This window comes from Fragaria vesca, linkage group LG1, assembly GCF_000184155.1.
Source record: "Fragaria vesca subsp. vesca linkage group LG1, FraVesHawaii_1.0, whole genome shotgun sequence".
NCBI classification, from domain to species: Eukaryota; Viridiplantae; Streptophyta; class Magnoliopsida; order Rosales; family Rosaceae; genus Fragaria; species Fragaria vesca.
This window is the reverse complement of record NC_020491.1, coordinates 2,767,097-2,787,305: the sequence shown is the minus strand read 5'-3', so window position 1 is coordinate 2,787,305 and position 20,209 is coordinate 2,767,097. Positions and strand designations below refer to the sequence as shown.

At 38.8% G+C, this 20,209-nt stretch overlaps 4 protein-coding genes across 4 annotated transcripts; 3 read left to right on the top strand and 1 right to left on the bottom strand.

Moving 5' to 3' along the window:
• The first annotated feature begins 2,143 nt into the window (after nt 1-2,143).
• On the top strand, nt 2,144-6,027 carry LOC101314796. The gene is made up of 8 exons (XM_004288734.1): nt 2,144-2,349; nt 2,439-2,506; nt 2,609-2,670; nt 2,756-2,905; nt 3,054-3,230; nt 4,219-4,431; nt 4,781-5,859; nt 6,021-6,027. Exons 1-8 carry the CDS (start codon nt 2,144-2,146, stop codon nt 6,025-6,027), a joined length of 1,962 nt encoding a protein of 653 aa, XP_004288782.1.
• Nucleotides 6,028-6,063: 36 nt separating this feature from the next.
• On the top strand, nt 6,064-8,290 carry LOC101310055. Its single transcript, XM_004287233.1, has 4 exons — nt 6,064-6,492; nt 6,850-6,906; nt 7,009-7,078; nt 7,499-8,290. Exons 1-4 carry the CDS (start codon nt 6,104-6,106, stop codon nt 8,201-8,203), a joined length of 1,221 nt encoding a protein of 406 aa, XP_004287281.1. The 5' UTR covers nt 6,064-6,103; the 3' UTR covers nt 8,204-8,290.
• Nucleotides 8,291-9,086: 796 nt separating this feature from the next.
• On the top strand, nt 9,087-14,546 carry LOC101309764 (CCR4-NOT transcription complex subunit 10-like). Its single transcript, XM_004287232.1, is given in 7 exon segments — nt 9,087-9,326; nt 9,902-9,988; nt 11,056-11,220; nt 11,336-11,422; nt 11,498-11,569; nt 12,204-13,809; nt 13,812-14,546. Coding segments are annotated over 7 exon segments (2,493 nt in total). The 5' UTR covers nt 9,087-9,140; the 3' UTR covers nt 14,102-14,546.
• A 1,971-nt stretch (nt 14,547-16,517) lies between these two features.
• On the bottom strand, nt 16,518-18,031 carry LOC101309478. Its single transcript, XM_004287231.1, has 2 exons — nt 17,220-18,031; nt 16,518-16,783 (listed from the first exon to the last, which is right to left on the bottom strand). Exon 1 carries the CDS (start codon nt 17,978-17,980, stop codon nt 17,225-17,227), a length of 756 nt encoding a protein of 251 aa, XP_004287279.1. The 5' UTR covers nt 17,981-18,031; the 3' UTR covers nt 16,518-16,783; nt 17,220-17,224.
• Between the last annotated feature and the right edge of the window lie 2,178 nt (nt 18,032-20,209).

Below are 20,209 nucleotides of genomic sequence, written 5' to 3'. Positions count from 1 at the left end.
TAGTCTTTCCACCAAGGCACCTAGCAGCACATTGGATGGCACATAGACTCATGTCGACAATATCCTCCGGCTGAGCAGATGCCGAACCTTCTGATGATGGAAGAGACTGAATGGGAGGCGTTGCATGATCATCACCTTCTTTACGAGCAAGAGTTGTTGTTGCTAGCATGAGTAGTGCTAGTAGCATCATCATGGAAACCCTATTGTATGTTGTGAATGCCATGGCTAACTACTATTCTAGCTCTCTCTCTATTGATCTTTAGCTATCAACTTTGGTTATGATCCATGTTGAACGCATAGCCCGGAATTTATAAGAGCATTTCTAGGCTTCTTTGTCCATGTATGGAAGTTTAGAGGAAAATATTTGAGTCATGATTGTAAATGTTTCGTATATAGTGAAAATGAGCACATAATTGATGATTTATTAGTTAGATAAGATTGACAGTACTACATCCTTGGCTGGAAATTTATCAAGTATACTAATCAAACCTTGCTACATACAGAATGATTCCATTAATGCAAGAACTGATGATTATGAACAGATCAAAAAACATGCATAATGTACATACAATAGTGATTGATGTAAACCACGAATTTGATCTATCAATTGAAGATTCGGTTAATTAGCTAGATTATATGACAACAATGCTCCTTTGCTTAATTTTTCAATTGATTGACATGGATAAGATATTGTATATCATGAAACTACAAATTACAGGTGTAAATTGATGGATTGGGTTGCAAGTTACCTAGCTTGATAGTTAACCATCCAATTAGCTAACTTGATAATGTTGGCTAGCAAATTACAGATTTTTAACCTTCGTTTTATTTTGTATTGATTGACAATTGGCTGGACGAGAAACTTGTTTCGGACTGTCAAAACCCTATAGAAAGTATTTTACACCATAATGTTACATAGCTAGGTCTCTGCCAACTACATTCTCTCTAGTACACAACAAAGGATGGTAAATTGCACATAATCCCATCTTAGCATTTGCATAACATGAAGCACATCCCGGAAATTTTCCTTCCCCATTTCCTCTTAGATGGCCTCCAGCTGGGGATCGATCATTGCCATGATCAATAAAAGGAGAGCACCGGAGGCCTCACGTATAGATTCTGTAACTCTGTAGTATATATAGCCTCGAATTTGTTCGTCATCGTGCTCCACTGCTCCTCCTTGAATGCTTTCTAACTCCTCAATGCACTGATCTCAAACATATGAGACGCAAATATCAGTAGGATTTGAGTTGACACTTTTAAATGTGAATATGTGATAGCCACAATAAAAATTGCAATAAGAATGAAGTTGGCAATTTCCAGAGTCTCATAACGCTAATATATACTAATATTAAGAATATGTGCTCGAAAACGCTGGAAACTCGTGATAAACGACCGAAAACGCCTCGAAAACGTTCGGAAATGCATCTGTAAATAATTTGAACCTTGATGGTAATACTGGCATTTTCTTTTGTAAACTGACTTAAGTGTTTTAAATGAGGAACGAAAAGTCATCATTACCCCAAAGTATTCGATTATATTTACAAATAATATATGGCCGAGTAAGACGCTTTTCCGGTCGTTTAAGGTCGATTTCGGCCATACCATTGCGTGTCTAGTGCCCAGTATGTTACGAATATGTACTCGGAAATGCCGGAAACACGTGATAAGCGGCCGAAAACGTGTCGAAACACATACGTAAATAAACTGGACCTTGAGGGCAATAATGAAATGTCGCCTTCCTAGGCTGGCTTAACCTGAGGGACAAAAAGCCATCATTAACCCCAAGTATCTGACGAATTTACGGATATGTATTCGACTGTATAACACGTTTTTCCAGCCGCTTAGATCGTTTTCGGCCATACCATTGCGTGTCCGGTATCTTGTAGGTTAAGAATTTATGCTTAGAAATGCCGGAAACACATGTTAAGTGGCCAGAAACGTGTCGGAAACGTCCGAAAACGTGTCTGTAAATAAAATGAACCTTGGGGGTAATATTGGCTTCTCCTTGCAACCCGCCAACTTAACCCATACTTTTTACCGCGCTTGGGCGCGAAACTCCATCCCCAAAACTCAGAACAAATCCGAAAATTAGGGTTTTTCTCAGTCTCACTTCCTCGCGTCTCCCTCACCAGCTCATCCAATGTCGAATTTCTCTGACGAGCTCGAAGAAATCAAATCCCTAATCTCTTCAGGCACCAAATCAAACAAGTCACTCGGCTACTCGACTCTCTCACACCTCCAAGAACAGTCCTCCGACGACCACGCTTTGATTCAAACACTCTCGCTGAGCTCCCGGAGCCTTCTCCGTCGCATCGTCGCCGATGTTCACAGCGACGATGAAGAAATGTAAGGATTGTGATTCCGATTGATGTAGTCATCTGTTCATTTCCAATTAGCTTAAAATTTTGTTTCGATTTTTCGATCTTGATTTGCAGCGCGACGCAGGCTTTGAAATGTTTGGGGTTTATGATATACCATCCCGCAATTGTTGCCGCAATTATAGGTATCAAGTATCAACTGTTTTGCTTTTAAATTTCAATGAACTTTTTTTTTTTTGTATGTGATTGCTGACATGTTTTGAAGTTTTGGATTCGTGTTTTCGCAGCGGATGATGTGAAGTTAGTTTTGGATTCATTGGTTAGAGTCATTACGACTACGAAAATGAAGGTAACTTACCATTCAGTGGGATTTGATTTACTATAAAGCTTGGCATTTGTCATGGTATATTAACATGTTGATTTCTTAACTGCAGTCGGTTTGTAATTTAGGAGTGTGGTGCATATCTCTGCAACAGCTGAGTGAATCACTTTTGGCTCCTCATTTCCATTCTCTCTTGCGCGCGGTAGTTCATGCCATTGACAATCCCATTGGTTCTCTGTCGACAACTTTTGAGGCTATTCAGGTATGGTCAGTACTCGCATACTCAGTTTACATCATTTAAGGTTTGATTGTATAATTGTTATGATTTTATGAGCTGTAAGGTTGTGGTTGTGCTATAGTAAAAGTGGCAATATTCTTTCCAGTACTTATTCTCTATGATGATATGACAGGCTGTTATTAAGCTAGCAACTCTATTAAGTGAGAACATGAGAGAATTGTCTCATATATGGGCGCCTCCAATATATAGAAGACTTCTTAGCTTTGACAAGAGAGACAGGGATATGTCTGAAAGGTGTTTATTGAAGATTAGATCTACAATCATACCTCCTCCGATAAGTCTCTCCAAGGTACCTCCTCTATTCTCTCTTCTTTTTTGTTGATTGCTGTCTTCTGGTCCCGATGGTTAACCCATATCATGAAAACTCAACATAAGTTATTATTGCTAGGTAGATATTGATTATTCTATACCATTATACAAGTTCTGTTTTAACTACTACTTGTACTTGCTAGGTTTCTGGACAGATCTTGTTACTAATAGTATAACACAGATGGAGTTGTATATTGATTGTATATGCTTTCTTTGTTCTTTTATTGGAGTTGGTATTTGAGATTGAGATTTTCTTGAACTCCTCACCTGTTGTAGCAGACTGATTTGGACAAATTTTTGCACCTATATAAACATATAAGACAAATGACTTGCTAGTTATGCTTTTCACCGTTTTAGTGGCATACATAGCTAGCTAGTCTCTTAAATATTAGGGCTAATCAGTTTGAAGCCTAGTTCCCATATCAAGCACCAGTGAGAGAATCTGTATTTAGCTTTACAACTGGATCTTGAAGAGAGAAGGTAGGAAAAACATCGCCATTACAAGTATTATCTTAATTAGGGTTTGATCTTTTAGTATTCAATCAACGTGAAACACTTTTTGTTTCAATCCCATTGTTATAAAGGTTCCAGCTAATCCTCTACAGAGAAAAGGAGTAGAACTACAAACATCCTAAAGTGTGTAACTAGAGGTAGCAGTTGATAATACAAAAATTTGACCTAGATTACCTGAAAACGGGATTTTCTTAGGGTAATCATGTGTCAGAGTGTACAGACATATAGGGACAGGAGATAAGGTTCTTCACTTCTATTGTGAAAGAGGGCCAGAGGTTGTTCTATGCATTGTAAGCTCTTATTATTTTGCATTTAAGCCTAGTCTGGATGGTTGTTTCTGGAGTGGATGACAAGGTTAACTTTGAGAGTTGCTATATGAAATTGCATTTTACATCGATGATTCTGTTGTATGCAACATTTATTGTAATTCTTGTGTTCTCATCTTCCCAAAACAGGTGCTTGTCAAAGATTTAAAGAAAAAGTTGCTCGCTCGGATGCACGATATGCTAACCAGTGGTATGAAGGTTCAAACTATTCAAGCATGGGGATGGTATATCCGTTTACTAGGGTCTCATGCCTTGAAAAACAGACATTTAATTAATGATATGCTGAAAATTCCTGAGAAAACATTTTCAGATCACGACTCACAAGTTCAGATTGCTTCCCAGGTACTTATAAAGAGTTCATGATGCGTTGATTTAAAATTAGGCAATATTTGCATTTAAATGATTTCACTTTTGTCTCACTCCTTTGAAGCATACACTTGTTTCAGAGTCATTTATAACTTGCAACAATTTGACATCATTTATAACTTGTTTCAGAGTCATTTATGTTCAGCAAAGTTATCAATCTGTCTCTGCTTCTTCAATGTCTAGGGTCCATACATTCCAAGTTCTGGCAATTTACAAGCCAGGGCTGTTGAAGTTTAACCCAGTTTACTAGCATTAATAGTTTAGCTAGTCTCAGAGTACCTTCAGATGCCATATTGTAGATTAACATAGATATCTGATTACACAGGTTGCCTGGGAAGGTCTTATCGATGCTCTTATTCACCCACCAATGTTATTGCCGTATACGACAAATGCTGCAAAAGAGGATGGTATGCAAAGAAAGGGAACACAGGAAGTAAACAGTGGTGAAATCCTTAAAACTGGAACTTTTAAAAGCGTAAGGCTCATCATGACACCACTTATAGGCATCATGTTGAGTAACTCTGATGTATCTGTCCACTTGGCCTGCTTGAACACGTGGTGCTATCTGTTACATAAACTTGATACCTCTCTGAATGATTCTTCAATGATCAACTTTGTAGTAGACCCTATCTTTGAAGCAGCTTTTCAACTTGATCCTGATGGTAAGAGCTTCTGGGCTAGGGATGTGTGCATTAATTTGCTTGATGATTTCATATCAGCAAAATGTAAACCTCTAGACTATGACCCACGTAATCAGGTAAGCCAGCAGTTATCAGCCCAAACCTCTTTGAATGCACCCATCATATCTGACAGTTGCTCATGGAAGCAGTATCCTATTAAATGGTTGCCATGGGATCTGAGTATGTTGGACTTTCATTTAAAGATGATCTACAGCCTCATCCTTCAATCACCAAAGAAAACTGTCTGCTATGATAACAGGGTTCCAGCTGATGAGGCTCCCTTGAGGTTATTTAGAGCTGTTTTGAAAGGAGTTGAACTGGAATTCAAGAGGTCATCCATCAATTATGATGATATTATGTTGTGTTTGAATGCAATACTGAAGTTCATAAGAAATATATGTGAAGAAGTAAGTCAGGATGGTTGTGACAGACATGGCTTGTATCATATATCACTTCAGTTTATAGAGGCTGTCACCGAGGAGATAGAACCTACTATAATAGGATCCCCTCTTTACAAGGTGGCATTGAACATCAAGTATTTTGAAAACCTGCAAATGGTTGCTGACATTGGATATGAAAATTCGGGTGTCTGCTCTATTGGTTATATGGATATGGTTTCACCGATGGTTTATTTGAGTGTACTTTACTTCTCGGTGGTGGTTCAGTCAAGCTTGAGTACATCCAAAGCCGACTACATTCGACAGGGAATGCAGAAATATATCAGGTATATGCTATCATCTTTTGGTCCCCTGGAAACTCTCGTGATCGCTACTGAATTATTGTACAAGCACATTGGGCCAGGCTGCTTAACGATGTGGATAGGAATAGCAGAAGGTCTAAAAAGCTACATAAATGATGTGAAGGATCTTTCATTGTTCAAAATAGACTCTGAGAGCAAGAGTTATTATGCCATGAGCCATCTAATATCTTATCCATTGCTTGTATGCTCCTGTGCCCAGAAAGACATTATGTCATCAATGAGTGGAAGTCCCTTGGAAACTCCTTCCCGGCAGTTGAAGGCTGAGCTTGAACAAGTTATCACATTATGGAAGTCCCTCTATGGTTCTATCATTACAGCACTGTCTTGGTATACCACTGTTGGCAGTTTCTCTGAGGACCTAGTTCCTGTATTCAAGAGGTGCCTTGACAAGTATACTAGTATTCTTACATGTGCTAACGAGCTTCACTTAAACTTCAAGGATTTGGATCGTCATCTCATTTCCTTATTTGGTGATGCTTTATTATGTATTCTGAAAAATTCCAGTTCCTCAGGATTAAGTTCAGATGGTAATACCAAGAGTGGCTATGATCACAAGATCTCTGATGGCATTAAAGGCTGCTTGACTTTGGCAATTAGGTAAGTGCAAATGTTCTCAACTCTCAAGTAATCAACTGTGGTGATGATTAAGCTCTATTATATATGAAGAAAACTGCTTTTCTGCATTTGTCAACAATTAGCCCAGTATCAAGTCTTAGAAATTCTTTTGGTAGAAGAAATGGATGTGGTTTTAGTTATATCTTATGGCGTCAAAATGGTTTAAAGATAAGATGTCTGAGCTATACTTTCAATTGTTTCTCCAAGTTACTGTTAGTGAAAGTGAGAAACCTTAGAGAAAAGTTACTTGGACTGAATAAAATAATAGAATGCACATGATTATACGTATAGATGCTTTGACTCCTCTTTCACTTATCTTGTTTCATCTGTTATATACAGATGTATGAAGTTGTTGCACACAAAGATAGGAACAGATGCACCAATTGGTCTTCCTAGGTAAGTCAACCGAAACAATTTTTTTTTTTTTTTTGGTACCATTCATGTTTGGGTTATTGGTTGTGAACTTCCAGTAATGTCAAATTCATGTGAAAGTTGCAGGTTATATTCTGAATTGGCGCTATTCATCAGGTCCCTTCACTTGAAGCAGGATATCGTTTCCTTTTTTGAGGTTGGTACTTCTTAATATAATGTCATGTATACATTTGCTCTGTGTCTAAATTCATTTTCTCTCAACTTGAAGCAATTTCAGTACTGGATAAGGTGAAACCCATCTGCTCAAATTAGTTATTAAAAGAAAATGAGTATTTCTACGGTTCTTTTTATCGAAAGAACTAGACAATTTGAAAAACTGAATCCCATTGTGTGTAGGAATTTTCATTAATGTGGCATCATAAGAAAGCTGTCATTCATTTGTCTAAAAAAGTTGCTTTAATGGCTGATCTTTTGATGGGTTACTGCTCAACATACCGAAATCTCCAAATGTTTCATCTGCTCTGTATATCCTTATTAAAAAAAATGGAATATTTTTTTTGGCTTTCAAGTAGAGCTTGTCTTGTTTAACTAAGTTATTTTGTATTTGTACTCGCAGATGATATCCTGTCCAATGCTTGAGTGGCTGGGATACATGGAAACACAGGTTGAGGGTACTAGTGAGCAATTTGAACTCCTATGGACCGAAATGCTTAATTGTTTCAGACGAAGTCAGCCTCCAATAGTCTTTGATTCTGCATTTCTCGAACTCCAGGCCTCCATCCTTGAGAAATCTCTTGATCACTCAAAACTGGCCATTTCAGAGCCAACCATCACCTTTTGGAACTCCACATATGGCGAACTAATCAACTTGGACTACCCCCAGACCTTGCTGCATGTCCTAGACAAGCTTTGGAGAAAGGGAAGAATAAACCTCCACAAGAGAATCCTACCTCTTCAAAGATGTCAGTCTAAATCGGAAGCCATCGCTGCTCCACCAAGATTCACAGTCAATAACACAACACACAATAGAGGCTCCAAAAGAGTAGAACTAGTAGAGAACACCATAGACAGCAAGCAGAAGGAAATGCCACATTCGATTTTGAAAAGGAAAAGGGTGGAACTGACCGAGCATCAGAAGGAAGTAAGACGAGCACAACGAGGAAGGGGGAGGGATTGTGGTGGACACGGCATTGGTATCCAGACTTATACAACACTCGATTTTTCACAAGGGAACGAGGACTCACAAGGGAATGAGGATTCACAAGACAGCGAAGATATCCGGAATCCTGAATGCATTTTGCAGATGTTGAGAAACAGATAGTTGAAAGTCCTAGAGTAACTTATGAGGAACCATCCAGCTTCTTCATAATAGTTTCCTGCAGAACTCGTTTTCACTTGCTAAGTAGGACTATGTTTGATATCTAGCTAAGCCTGAATCCCAAATGTTTGGGATGGGCATGTTATATGTATATTCTATATAACACCATGTTGTATGTATATGACTCATTTCTAGCAATCTTTGTCCTTTGACACCTTTCTCCTCTTCTCCTCTTGGAATTTTACAATTCGTACAAAATTCACATTCTCACTGTAACGGTATATCTAAATAGAATCCGTACAACCACTTCATTGGAGTGACGGAAAGAAAAAAATCAAACTTTTGTCGTGAACATAACGCACCAAATCTCAACGAATAATAAATATAGAACATTCATTCAAATGATCATTTCAGACATAATAACACCAAATATATAAGATAACACGTCGTGACTTGTGTTTCCGGAGATCATAACTCAAATTTGATTTCTTTCCCTAAACAAGACACTTATGCTCCAATTACAAAAACTAGATTTATATATATATATATATATTATTTTTTGAAAAAATCATTTATTTTTTGGCAAATCATCAAAATTTGAAAAATAATTAATATTTAATAGGGCAGAGTTTTGACTTTCCCAAGGTGAAAGCCCAATTAGAGCAAAACCCAGCAAAAACAAAAGAAGCCTCATCAATCAGAACACCCTTCTCTCTCTTCTCCTCTCTTCTCTCTCTCTCTCTCTAGAGTCGTATCCTTTTCCACACTCTTCTCTCTCTCTCTCTCTGCAAATCACACACATTTTCAGCAAAGCAAACTCAAACAGGTGTCCCTTCTCCTCAAGATTTAGGGTTCCCAAAACCCCCCCAAACCCCCAATCGCCACCAGTTAGGGTTTCCGCCGGATTCGAATCTTCTAGATAAGGTCGATCGATTCCGATATGGCCTCCTCCTCCGCCGCTCCCAACCGCGACGGCTCCTCCTCCTCCTCGCCTGAGGACGACGCCGTTTTGTCCGCCACCCGCGCTTTTGCTCAGGAGGCCTTGCTGCAATTCCAGTCCGGCAAGTTCGATCAGTGCCTCACGGCGTTGCAGGAGTGCCTCAAGCGGAAGTCCGGCGATCCCAAAGTAATTGTCTTCCGAAATCCAATCTCTGATTTGTTTTTCGTCGATTTTCGTTGTTTGTTTGTTGTTCGGATGAAGTGATTGCTTGTTTTTGAGTCTGGATTGTATCGGAATTTGAACTAGTCGAGTGTTTAGACTAGGTTGAGTACAGAAATTTGAGCGATGAATGTCGGCTGCATCGAAATCTTGAGTTGATTGGTTTGTGTGGTGTTGGAATAGTTGCTTCGATAGGGTGAAATTGATATTCTGTACTGATTTCGTGCCCGTGCGAGTTAAAGTTGGTCAAAATGTACAATCCTTGATCATGAAAGCATGATTAGGGAATAGTGTGAATGATTTATGAGGTTTGCAAATAAAATTGAGCTTTGAATTGTGTGGTTTGGCAAATGGAAATGAAGTATGGTATTGTTTGTTTATGCAATAAGTAGTTCATAGCAGTTTTAACATTCTTGTAAGTAGATTGGACTGAATTAATGCCTCTTGATTCTACACGTTGGTACGAGTGGCGTTTAGTCATGTGCTTTTATAACCTCTCTTCATGCTACTTGTAACCTTATTGTTATTGTTATGGTTATCAGATATTGCATAATATCGGACTTGCGGAATTCTATAGAGATGGTTGTTCAGATCCTAAGAGGTTGCTTGAAGTACTCAATGACGTCAAGGTAACTCTTTTTCTTGAAAGTGAGAAAGAAGATGGTACAATCGAATTGTATTGTTTAAGTGATTATTGCTGCATCCTCTTGTTTCTTCTACCCATTCACGTAGACCTTTTTGTTGTTAATTCACTACACGAACATAATATGGCATGGAACAGCTCTATGTCGGATTTAGTGTAGAAACTAGCAAGGTGGAAGGTTTGTGAGAACTTTTTTACTATTCTATCGTTGTTGAACTCTTGATGTTAAAACTGAAAAAAATTGTGGCCATGAAGTTGTTTTTTGTTTGCGGGGCATTGACAGTTTTTGAGGGGTGTTGAGGGCTGGGTTTTTCTTTTTGTGCTCTTCAGTGTTTAACGGTTGAGCAACACTCTGTCTTAATGAAGGCAAAATTCTCTTTGATTTATTTTTTATTTTGTTAGCATTTGTGCTATTATGTATTCTAGATTATGTGTGCTGTGTAGTTTGAATAAACTTATTACTTACAACAATCTTTGTTTAGAGAGGAAATGAGTTTATAGGTGAAACACACCTGTCCATGTAAGCAGACCGTTACCAAGTACCACTGTCATGTAAGCAGAAAGCTAAAATTTCTGGCTATTGGTTTAGGGATTATGTTTTAAGGTGTTCAAATCAAATGTCCCCGTCAGTATGTGAAAGGAGAATACGGGTAACAAGTCATCCGCTATCCATCACCTTACTGAGAATTTAGATCGTAATATTCTCGAGATGGATATAGTCTATCATTACTAGTTAGAAACTGATGAATCAGAGGTGGATCATGGTTCTTGTAACTGTGGCCCCAGTTCTCCTAAAATCTTGTATAGAGTGGAATGAGAATTCTAAGCACCACAGTGCCATAGTAAATTGAGAGTTTAATATGATTGGGCCAGTTAAATTGGCTTTGCTTTGCTGTGGTAATACTAGGTTATAGTAACCTTATCAATAATGATAGCTCATATATATATATATATTTGTGGTTTATCACTTTTGATACATGAGGTGAGCATCAGCACCATGCAAGACCTGTTACTTTTCTATCATAACTTTTGTTTTTATTGGTATTGATTCAGAAGCGAAGTGAAGAGCTTGCTCGAGCATCTGCGGAACAAGCAGAGTCTGTAAGCAATAATGGAGATAAATTATCTTCAGGTTTTAAAGGAAGTAGTACAACGGCACATCCACTTTCTGCTGTCTACATGGATGAATTTGACACTTACGTAGCGACCTTAAACATTGTATGCTACACTACATACGTTTACTGTTTTATTTTTGCAATTATCAAAGAAAAAGAATCTTCTTTTTAACTTTCATTTCACGGCTGTTTTCCTTATCAAAATTTGGTTTATGTAGGCAATTATCTGGTTCCATCTCCATGAATATGCAAAGGCATTGTCTGTTGTTGAACCACTATTTCAAAATAGAGGACCCATAGATGAGGTAAATTACTTTTTACCTAGAATTATATCGCTTCTTCAGTTGTATTGTTGTGTTAAAGTGCTTGTTTATTTGCAGAAAACTGCTCTCAATATTTGTCTTCTGTTGCTGGATGTGGGGCTAGCTTGCCATGATGCAAAGAAATCTGCTGTAAGTTCTAGTCCTAAATGTGTCATCAGTTGCTTATGTAAAAAAATGTTCACAATATGGCCCTATTTTCTCATTCTTCCCGTAAGATTGACTATGTATATGTATATGTATCTGATGGAGGAGTTCAATCAATTTAAGTTTGCTTTTATGCCCTAGTTTGTTCTAGATGTACTATAAGCATCACCTTTAATGCTTCGAGTGGTAATATCAGAAGCTGTGGCACATGGGACAGTAGTTTATGTTGAGTACTGTGGGCATGGATTTGGGTTTGTGTGTTGCTTGGATGATAGCTTCTAGGCTAACAGCTAAACCTCTTTAGTATTTTGTCTTGGACTGGTGAGCCTAACAAATTGCCAGTGATTAGACTGAGTTCAGATCTGCACTCATTGACTCTGTTAGAATTTCGATGAAGCCGGGTAAACCACACACACACATAAATAGTACATTTTTGTATATATGCACACATTTGGGAATCGATACCCTAAGATTTTCTGACATGAACTGCAGCTTGTGGTGTGGGGTTAGTTATTCAAGTTTCCTGGTTGTTTGTCTTTGTTTTGCTTGTTGGTTCTAGGCTTGTATCCTGTTGATTTAATTCCCAAGTGATTCTTGATGCAATTTCTTTTTCATTCAGGATGTTTTATTATATCTGGAGAGAGCTTTTGGTGTGAGTTGTATGAATCAGGGAGACAATGGAAGCAGTGTGTCGCAGCAACCTCCAAACACAGTGGCCAAGTCTTCATTTCCTCCTAGTTCATCAGTCACAGATGCTCCTAATCTGGACTCAGACGCTAATACAAATGCATTGGATTCTGAGGAGACAGGCGAATTTGATAATGCGGTTTTCGACATGGATGTAGCACAGCCAACTGGTCTCTTATCGTCCAATGATGTTTCGAGGAACCCAGTTGACATATCTGTCTCTTCTGTTTATCTCAAGCTCAAGACACAACTTTACAAGGTTCGATTTCTACTTCTCACTCGGAACTTGAAGCAAGCTAAGAGAGAAGTGAAGCACGCTGTGAACATTGCACGTGGCAGAGACTTATCTATGGCTCTTCTCTTGAAGTCCCAGCTCGAATATGCTCGCGGTAATTACCGTAAAGCAATCAAGCTGTTAATGGCATCTAGCAACCGAACAGATACAAGGATCTCGAGCATGATCAACAATAATCTAGGATGCATCTATTATCAGCTTGGGAAATATCACACATCATCCGTATTCTTCTCCAACGCATTGCTTAATTGTTCATCTCTTCGGAAGGACAGGCCTGTAAATCTGTCAACTTGTTCACTGGATAACTCCCTCCTGATTGTATACAATTGTGGTATGCAGTACTTGGCTTGTGGAAAACCATTACTTGCTGCTCGCTGTTTCCAAAAAGCTGGTTTAATTTTCTACAATCGACCTCTGTTGTGGCTTCGGCTTGCTGAATGCTGTCTGATGGCTGTAGAGAAGGGACTAGTCAAAAACAGTCCGAGTGCATCAGAAGTCAGAGTTTATGTTATTGGCAAGGGAAAGTGGAGGCAACTTGTCATGCTGGATGGGGTTGAAAAGAATGGATCTGAAAAAGGTGATTTATTTTTGGGCAGTGATCAGCAGCCCAAGCTCTCAATGTCCCTTGCCCGGCACTGTCTCGCTAATGCCTTGTACTTACTGAACCATTCCGAATCAAGCTATTGTAAGAATTCTTTGCCATCTAATTTCTTCTTGGATGATAATGAGTTAGGCGAAGTGGCATCGTCCAAGACTTCCAACCACAAGAACTTGCACAACATCGATTCTGAGGCTTCTGTACTCTCTGTAGGCTTGGGTCAGGTTAGTGCAAATGGGGATGCAAAAGAGCAGAAGGCAGGAAGTACTCAGGAACTTGTGCAAAACTGCCTCTCTTCCTATGGAGAGATTCGTAAAAAGGAAAATCTGTTGCTCAAGCAAGCTCTTCTTGCTAATCAGGCATATGTGGAGTTGGAATTAGAGAATCCTCTGAAAGCCTTGTCAATTTCGAAGTCTCTCCTGGAAATTCCAGAATGTTCTAGAATTTACATATTTCTAGGTCATGTGTATGCGGCAGAGGCTCTTTGCTTGCTAAATAGGCCAAAGGATGCTGCTGAGCATTTGTTGACATATTTGTCTGGAGTTAATAATGTTGAATTGCCATTCACTGAAGATGACTTTGAACAATTGAAAGGGGTCAGGACTGTTGATTATGAAGAGGTGAATGGAGGGTCAGCGACTGCAAGCCTTCGGCCTCAGAAGATGCATTAAGCTTTGCGTTCATCAAGCCAGAAGAGGCACTTGGAGCTCTGTACGTGAACTTTGCTGCCTTGTACGCCATGCAAGGTGAACTTGATCGGGCTCACCAGTTTGTTGCACAGGCATTGTCCATAGTACCGAACAATCCACAAGCATCTTTGACTGCAGTTTATGTGGACCTCAAGCTTGGTAAGTGTCAAGATGCTCTTTCCAAGTTAAAACGGTGTAGTCGAATTACATTCCTTCCTAGCGGATTAACATTGAATAAAGCTTGTTGATGGTCCTGGTTGTATTGGTGGCTTCTCATAGCATTCGTCCCGCCTCCCAGTGCTAAGCTAGTGGGTAGATCAGCAATCCTCTCTCAGAGGATTTGTAACATATATATAGTTCCCCGATTCAGAAATAAATTTCTGTCCAATTTTTTTTTTTTGCCGTAAAATTTTCATTTCTTAGGGCTTAGTGATTGGTGGTGTGGCTGTGTTTTTGTTAGTGCGGGATGCCCACCTTTGATATTTGAGATGTAGTTCTGATTTAGATTCTTGTTGTTTTAGTGGCTAATTTAGTTGGTCAAACATAGTCAGATGATAAGCTGTTTTAGTGAAAGGAACTGGAAAGGTTATTTATTCTGGATTTCATATTTCAAATCTTTTTCTTATGCGATGTTTCTTGTACCATCTTGTGTTCCTGGACTGAATGTTGTATATGGAATTTGTTTGTTCATCCGCTTTGGTTGTTCTTAACTACATCTTATTTCTTGGTTAATGGAAGTGTGCAATCTCAAATCCATGAGAATCTTAATACAGGGGGATGAGCTTCTTTGAAACTATTGTTCTTGAGTACCAAACAGGCAAATAGTGACTCCTGAGAATTCGACGATAATCCAAGGAGAATCCAATGAGAATCCAATGAGAATGTACCATGGACTGAGAACGTTCATAAGCAAGTAGGGGTGTGCTTATAGGACTTCATTGAAGTCGGCAAACCAACATCGATATAGTCGTGGAGAAGTACTGTAACCAAAGAATCGTGAAAACAGTCGCGGAGAATATCATAATGTCTGGTACAGAACAAACTAGCATTTCTTGGTTCCATTGATACAACTAGATCGAGGAACGAACACACAACAGGACGAGCTAGATTTTTCTGTAATCTAGTTTGGGATAAGAGACGAATCATGTTCTCATGTAGCCTGTCATGCGCAATAGGTTAACAATTAATGGTCCCCTTCCTTGCTTTAAAACCCAGCAATGGGTACCTCTCAAACTCTTGGCAATTTCCTAATGTCCGTCTATAAGAGTCCTCTGGTATTCACCTGTCAATTTCTTCTTCTGGTTGATAATCCATCAAGGTAAATTAACAAATGTAGATCTAAATAATCACCAAATTTCTCCAAAAGAAGAAAAATGAAGAAGATGTAAATCGATCACTGAATCAATCATGTAGAGCATGTTATGTGGTGTCCACCTTGTTTCTTAAAGTTGCATGCAGAGTCCTGCGGTTGAATCATAGCTCTCTTTTTACTGTGCATCTGTAAACATGCAATAACAGTACTGCGCACTGTCGGGCACTGATCGATTATCAAACCTGAAAAGGTTGGCTTCCTCTGCCCATTGGAATCCATGTCAAACCAATGAAACCATCTTACATCTTTCTCTCCCCAGTCATATATAAGCTCAATATTGACCAAGAGATAAACCACCTTCTTATGTGTCTGCTAGCTGTTTCCTTAGTTACCCTATTTGCTTTTCTTTGCATTCGGCTTAAATCGAAGATAGATCCGTATATTAGTCAGGTTAACTTGCTACTTAATTCATATCTTAGTAATGGCATACAATATATTCTCCTAAATTCAAAAAGATGCGGCTATTGCCACCTTAACAAAAAAAATGGTACGTAGGGTGGAAATAGCCGCATCTATTCAAAAATAGCATATAATCTTCCTCTTCCAATCTTGGTGACTCAATCTTGTAACTCTTGTTAATTACACTCTTTTAAGTTATACATTTTCCTTCTATACCTTTCTCGCCTTTTGGCTAAGATCAAGTTTATACATTTCCCTTCAAAAACAAAAGAAAGTAAATAGAAAACACGCTTCCCTTTTCGGGTTTGTCTGCTATACCGTTCGGTATAGCATACCTTTCATAGGAGGGGGGGGTGGCGGGTGTCCAGCAGGGGTCGGTTTCATTATATGCCTGTGTTTCCAACAGTCATACTATACCTGACGGCAAAGCAGAATTTTCCTTCCCTTTCAACAGAAAAAAGTTTTTCAAGCAAAATATGTCCACTATACTGCTGTCAATAAAATCATGGTCCGGCAACTTTTCTTCTTCTTTCTTATCAAAGAAAAAGCCAATGGATAAAAGTAGAGTTGTGAAATCCACACACTTCAAATTGAAATCTACACACCATTTTTCTTTTTTTAGTAACTTAAATTTTGTCTTTTAATGACTTAAACTTTGTTTTTTATGAATGTGTGACTCAAAAAAGGAAAAAAGGTGTGTGGATTTCATATCTCTAAAAGTAATTGCCTTAATTTTCCATGCACCGATCGATCTCTTTTGTTTGATTTGTATACATAGGCCAGTTTTTCTCTCTCTCTCTGGATATATGCAGAGGCTTTCAGTCTTTCATAGATTTTCACAGATTCACTCTCAGTACCGTAAATATAATTGTTGGAATACGACATAAGATATGACAAAGCAACTTTGGTTGCTTCATTGATCGAGATAAAACACACATTCAAGATATGGAATAATAACAATATTCTCATAACTTAAAACAAATGGTTTACAATAATCTCACAACACAAATCATCTTCAATACCAGTTAATTAAATTAAACAAGAAAAGATTGTGGGAGAAGAAATGATAATAAGAGAAAAGAAGAAGTGAAGGCTGGCTTGATCGACATCCTTTCATGACGATTCGGTCCTCTCCATGAATCTACCATGCACGATCGACCTGCGATACAAAATCCCACATATAAATTAAATCCTGATGATCATAATGTGAGCGTTTAAGAAATGTAACTTTGAGAAATATTTGTGTTACAAGAGAAATAGCCAGAGAGAAAAATTGAATCATTTTCTTTTTTGTGATATATTTTGTTACCCTAGCTAGGGATGTTCTTTTTTTGTTGCTTCAAAGAGATCAAATTTCTTGTTTCGATATGATTAATCAAAGGACAAACCATTAGTTAATTCTGTCCTCCTTATCTTTTGTGCTCTTAAACAAAGAGAAGCTAAAATATTAGTCCTCATCCAATTTCCAAGACTAGGGAATCAGAAGTCTTTTATCTCTGAGTCGAACTTAAATTATAAAAACTTGGAGCTAGGGTTAGGGTTTGGAGTTCAGTTATATTAATTAATTAATGTACGTAGTTTCAATATATACTTACTTGATCTAGATAGAGCAGGTGAAACCAGGAGGAGGGCTCTTGCCACAAGTTACAAGGAGCTGAAGAGCAATAGGGACGAAGATGTTGAGGTTGAGAAGCTTGATTTTAAGAGCAGTGCACAAGCACACTGCAGCTTCAAGTTCCACAAGTCCTGAGAGCACAGGGCAGCACTCGTTCACGACGGGGTCACCGAGCCCAATGTGGACTAAGCCACCGAGGAGATCCACGCAGGCTCCGAGCTTCAGTGTGTCGATGGGGCAAGTGTCCTTAGGAGCTGGTTTTCCGGGTGGTGGCGGGCACGGTGTTCCCTTGCTCGGGGGCTTGGTGGTGATCGGGGGAATCTCCACTGGTGGTTTCACAATCGGGGGAATCACCGGAGGGATTACGACTGGTGGTAATGTGATCGGTGGTTTCACAACTGGGGGAATCACTGGTGGGATTTCGATAGGTGGTTTTACGATTGGTGGGATTGTGATTGGTGGTTTGACAACGGGAGGGATGACGGGTGGGATTGTGATTGGTGGTTTGACAACGGGAGGGATGACGGGTGGGATTGTGATTGGTGGTTTGACGATAGGTGGTATTGTAACTGGTGGAACCTTGATTGGGGGAACCTTGATTGGGCCTTTGGGGGGTTTAGGCTTGGTGTGCTTGGGAGGAGGCTTCTTTTTGCCGCAAGTAGGGCAACCGAGAATCGGTGCGGCGGAGGAAATGACGATGATGAAGATGAAGAAGAGAGCATTGAGCTTACTGGACTCCATCTTTGGATCTCTCTTTGGAAGAAAGAGAGAAGGGGATCACTGGTGAGGTACAGAGGTCTGTAGTGAAAAGAGGTGAGTTATATAGGAATCGAGAAGTGAACATTACAAGCAAACAAAAAACCCTAATGGAAGCACATCACGTGAACCCGGGCTATCAAGAAGCAACTAGCTGAGATCAAAAGGCAGCTGCCAAAGTTTGCTAGTTGGCAACTATTATTCCTTAAATTGAAGCAGTCCAATCTGAAATTATTTGTGTTAAGTTGGTTCATAAGATTACTATTTGTGTTATCAGTTAGTAACCGAAATAGGAAATACGAGTAATTGTGTCATTGTCTATTTCTATGATAACAAGCTACGTACCTACATTTTAATGATGAATTTTCTGGCAAATAATCAACTATTCCATGCATGTTCATGTTTTCAATTGTTCAATAACATTGCGGGGTTCGTATTTACTTTTATAAATCTCTGCTAGTTTGGTATATACCCAAAATGTTCATCTGAGTCGTCAGTGAGTGGTTTTAGTCCCACCAATTCATAAGGGAAATGGTGAATCTATGTGCCATTTTATACTTTAGAGAGGACAATAATGCACCAAGTGAAAGTTATCAAAGCTATTGAATTAGCTTGGGTACGAGAGTGAAACCATATCTGGTTGGAAGTAGACTCAGAGCTAGTTTTTAGTTTCCTTTGCTCTCCCACTTTAGTGCCTTGACAACTAAATGTAGAGTGGTGCAATTGCTTGTACCGAATTTCTCAGATAAACTTTCACTCTTCTCACATATTTCGAGAAGGTAACAGAGTTGCAGATGCATTGGCAAATGAAGGGACAAAGTCTTCAGGCTTGACGTGGTGGTACTTGCCCCCAAAGTTTGTTATTTCTCTTTGTAATAACGATGGGTTGGGGCTTTCCACATTTCGTTTCTGTTAACTTTTGTTGTTTTGTTGTGAGTTATAGGTTTGTTTTTTGTTTTTGTTATGAGTGGAGTTAGGTCCCTCCTATTATGGTGTATTCATCTTTTTTCTTCTCAATAAATTTCTCTCGTTTCAAAAAAAGAAAAAAAAAAAGCACTAATTAAGTGAAAGGATATTGCAGCCGAAATCCACCACATGCATTAACAGCTAGCCGAGTACCAAACAATCAAACATTTAGGGAAAATAGGAGTTCAAACGGGGGATATAAGTACATGCTTGATTATCTTGAAGTATATAGAGCCCACACTATAAACAATTTAAGGGATGTTTGTAACTCTCTTATCTTCACATGTTGAGGAGTCGGTTTATTTATATGAATTATGTCTAGGCATTAGCATGTGCAATGACCAGAGTTCTACGTCTTATATATACTTTTCTCTTTGGAGTTTAGAGTTTGGTGGCTAATTCTTAACTTCGGATTAACGGGGTATGGATGTAATGGTAATAATGTGAACTGAGATTTCATTTCCTTGGTATAAATGTATGAGTAGGTTTAAACTCACAGATTACATTTTCTTTTCACCAATCTTCAAACTTGGGGTTTTGATGAACTTATTTGTTTCACAAACTTGTGGTCTAATGATTCTCCTGCTTATTCGGTGATTACCAAACTTGTATCTAGTTGTAAGACGTACGTACATCTTGCGTGCGAAACCTTCAATGTATAGTCATTACGTACATTATTAGTTGATTTTGTGATAGAGGGATCGATATGGAGAAGAAACATATGAAAAAGAAAACAGTGAAAGCTGGGGGATAAAATCGCACCCAGTTAAGCTGGTTGGTTTGGTCCTGAAATTGTTAAATTCTAGAGAGCATTAGGTTTAGGGCTTAAGTAAATTCTATTGCTGATTGACTTTTGTGGGATCCTTGAATGATTCCTTCTGTACTTGTATGTTTTGTTTCAGTTCAGTTCCGTTTTATCACTTTAGCTAGAAAGTTCTGGGGACTGAACTCTATATTACTTTTCATACGCTCTTGGTCACTAATTGTCAGTAAAATTGGACTAGCTAGAAAGCCGATCACATTTACACGTTTCATCCATTCAAACATACACAGTAGGGGCTGAGAGCTTAAGAGACAGAGACTGATCGATGAGACAAAAATATACAGTGTGTGTGGCAGTGGTTGTGTATAGGGGCTGTGTAGCTCCAAGGGAAGAACTGTACAGCTAGGCAAGCATGTGAAATCAGATCAATGGTGGTTGTGTGCTGAGAGAGAGAGAGAGAGAGAGAGAGAGAGAGAGAGAGAGAG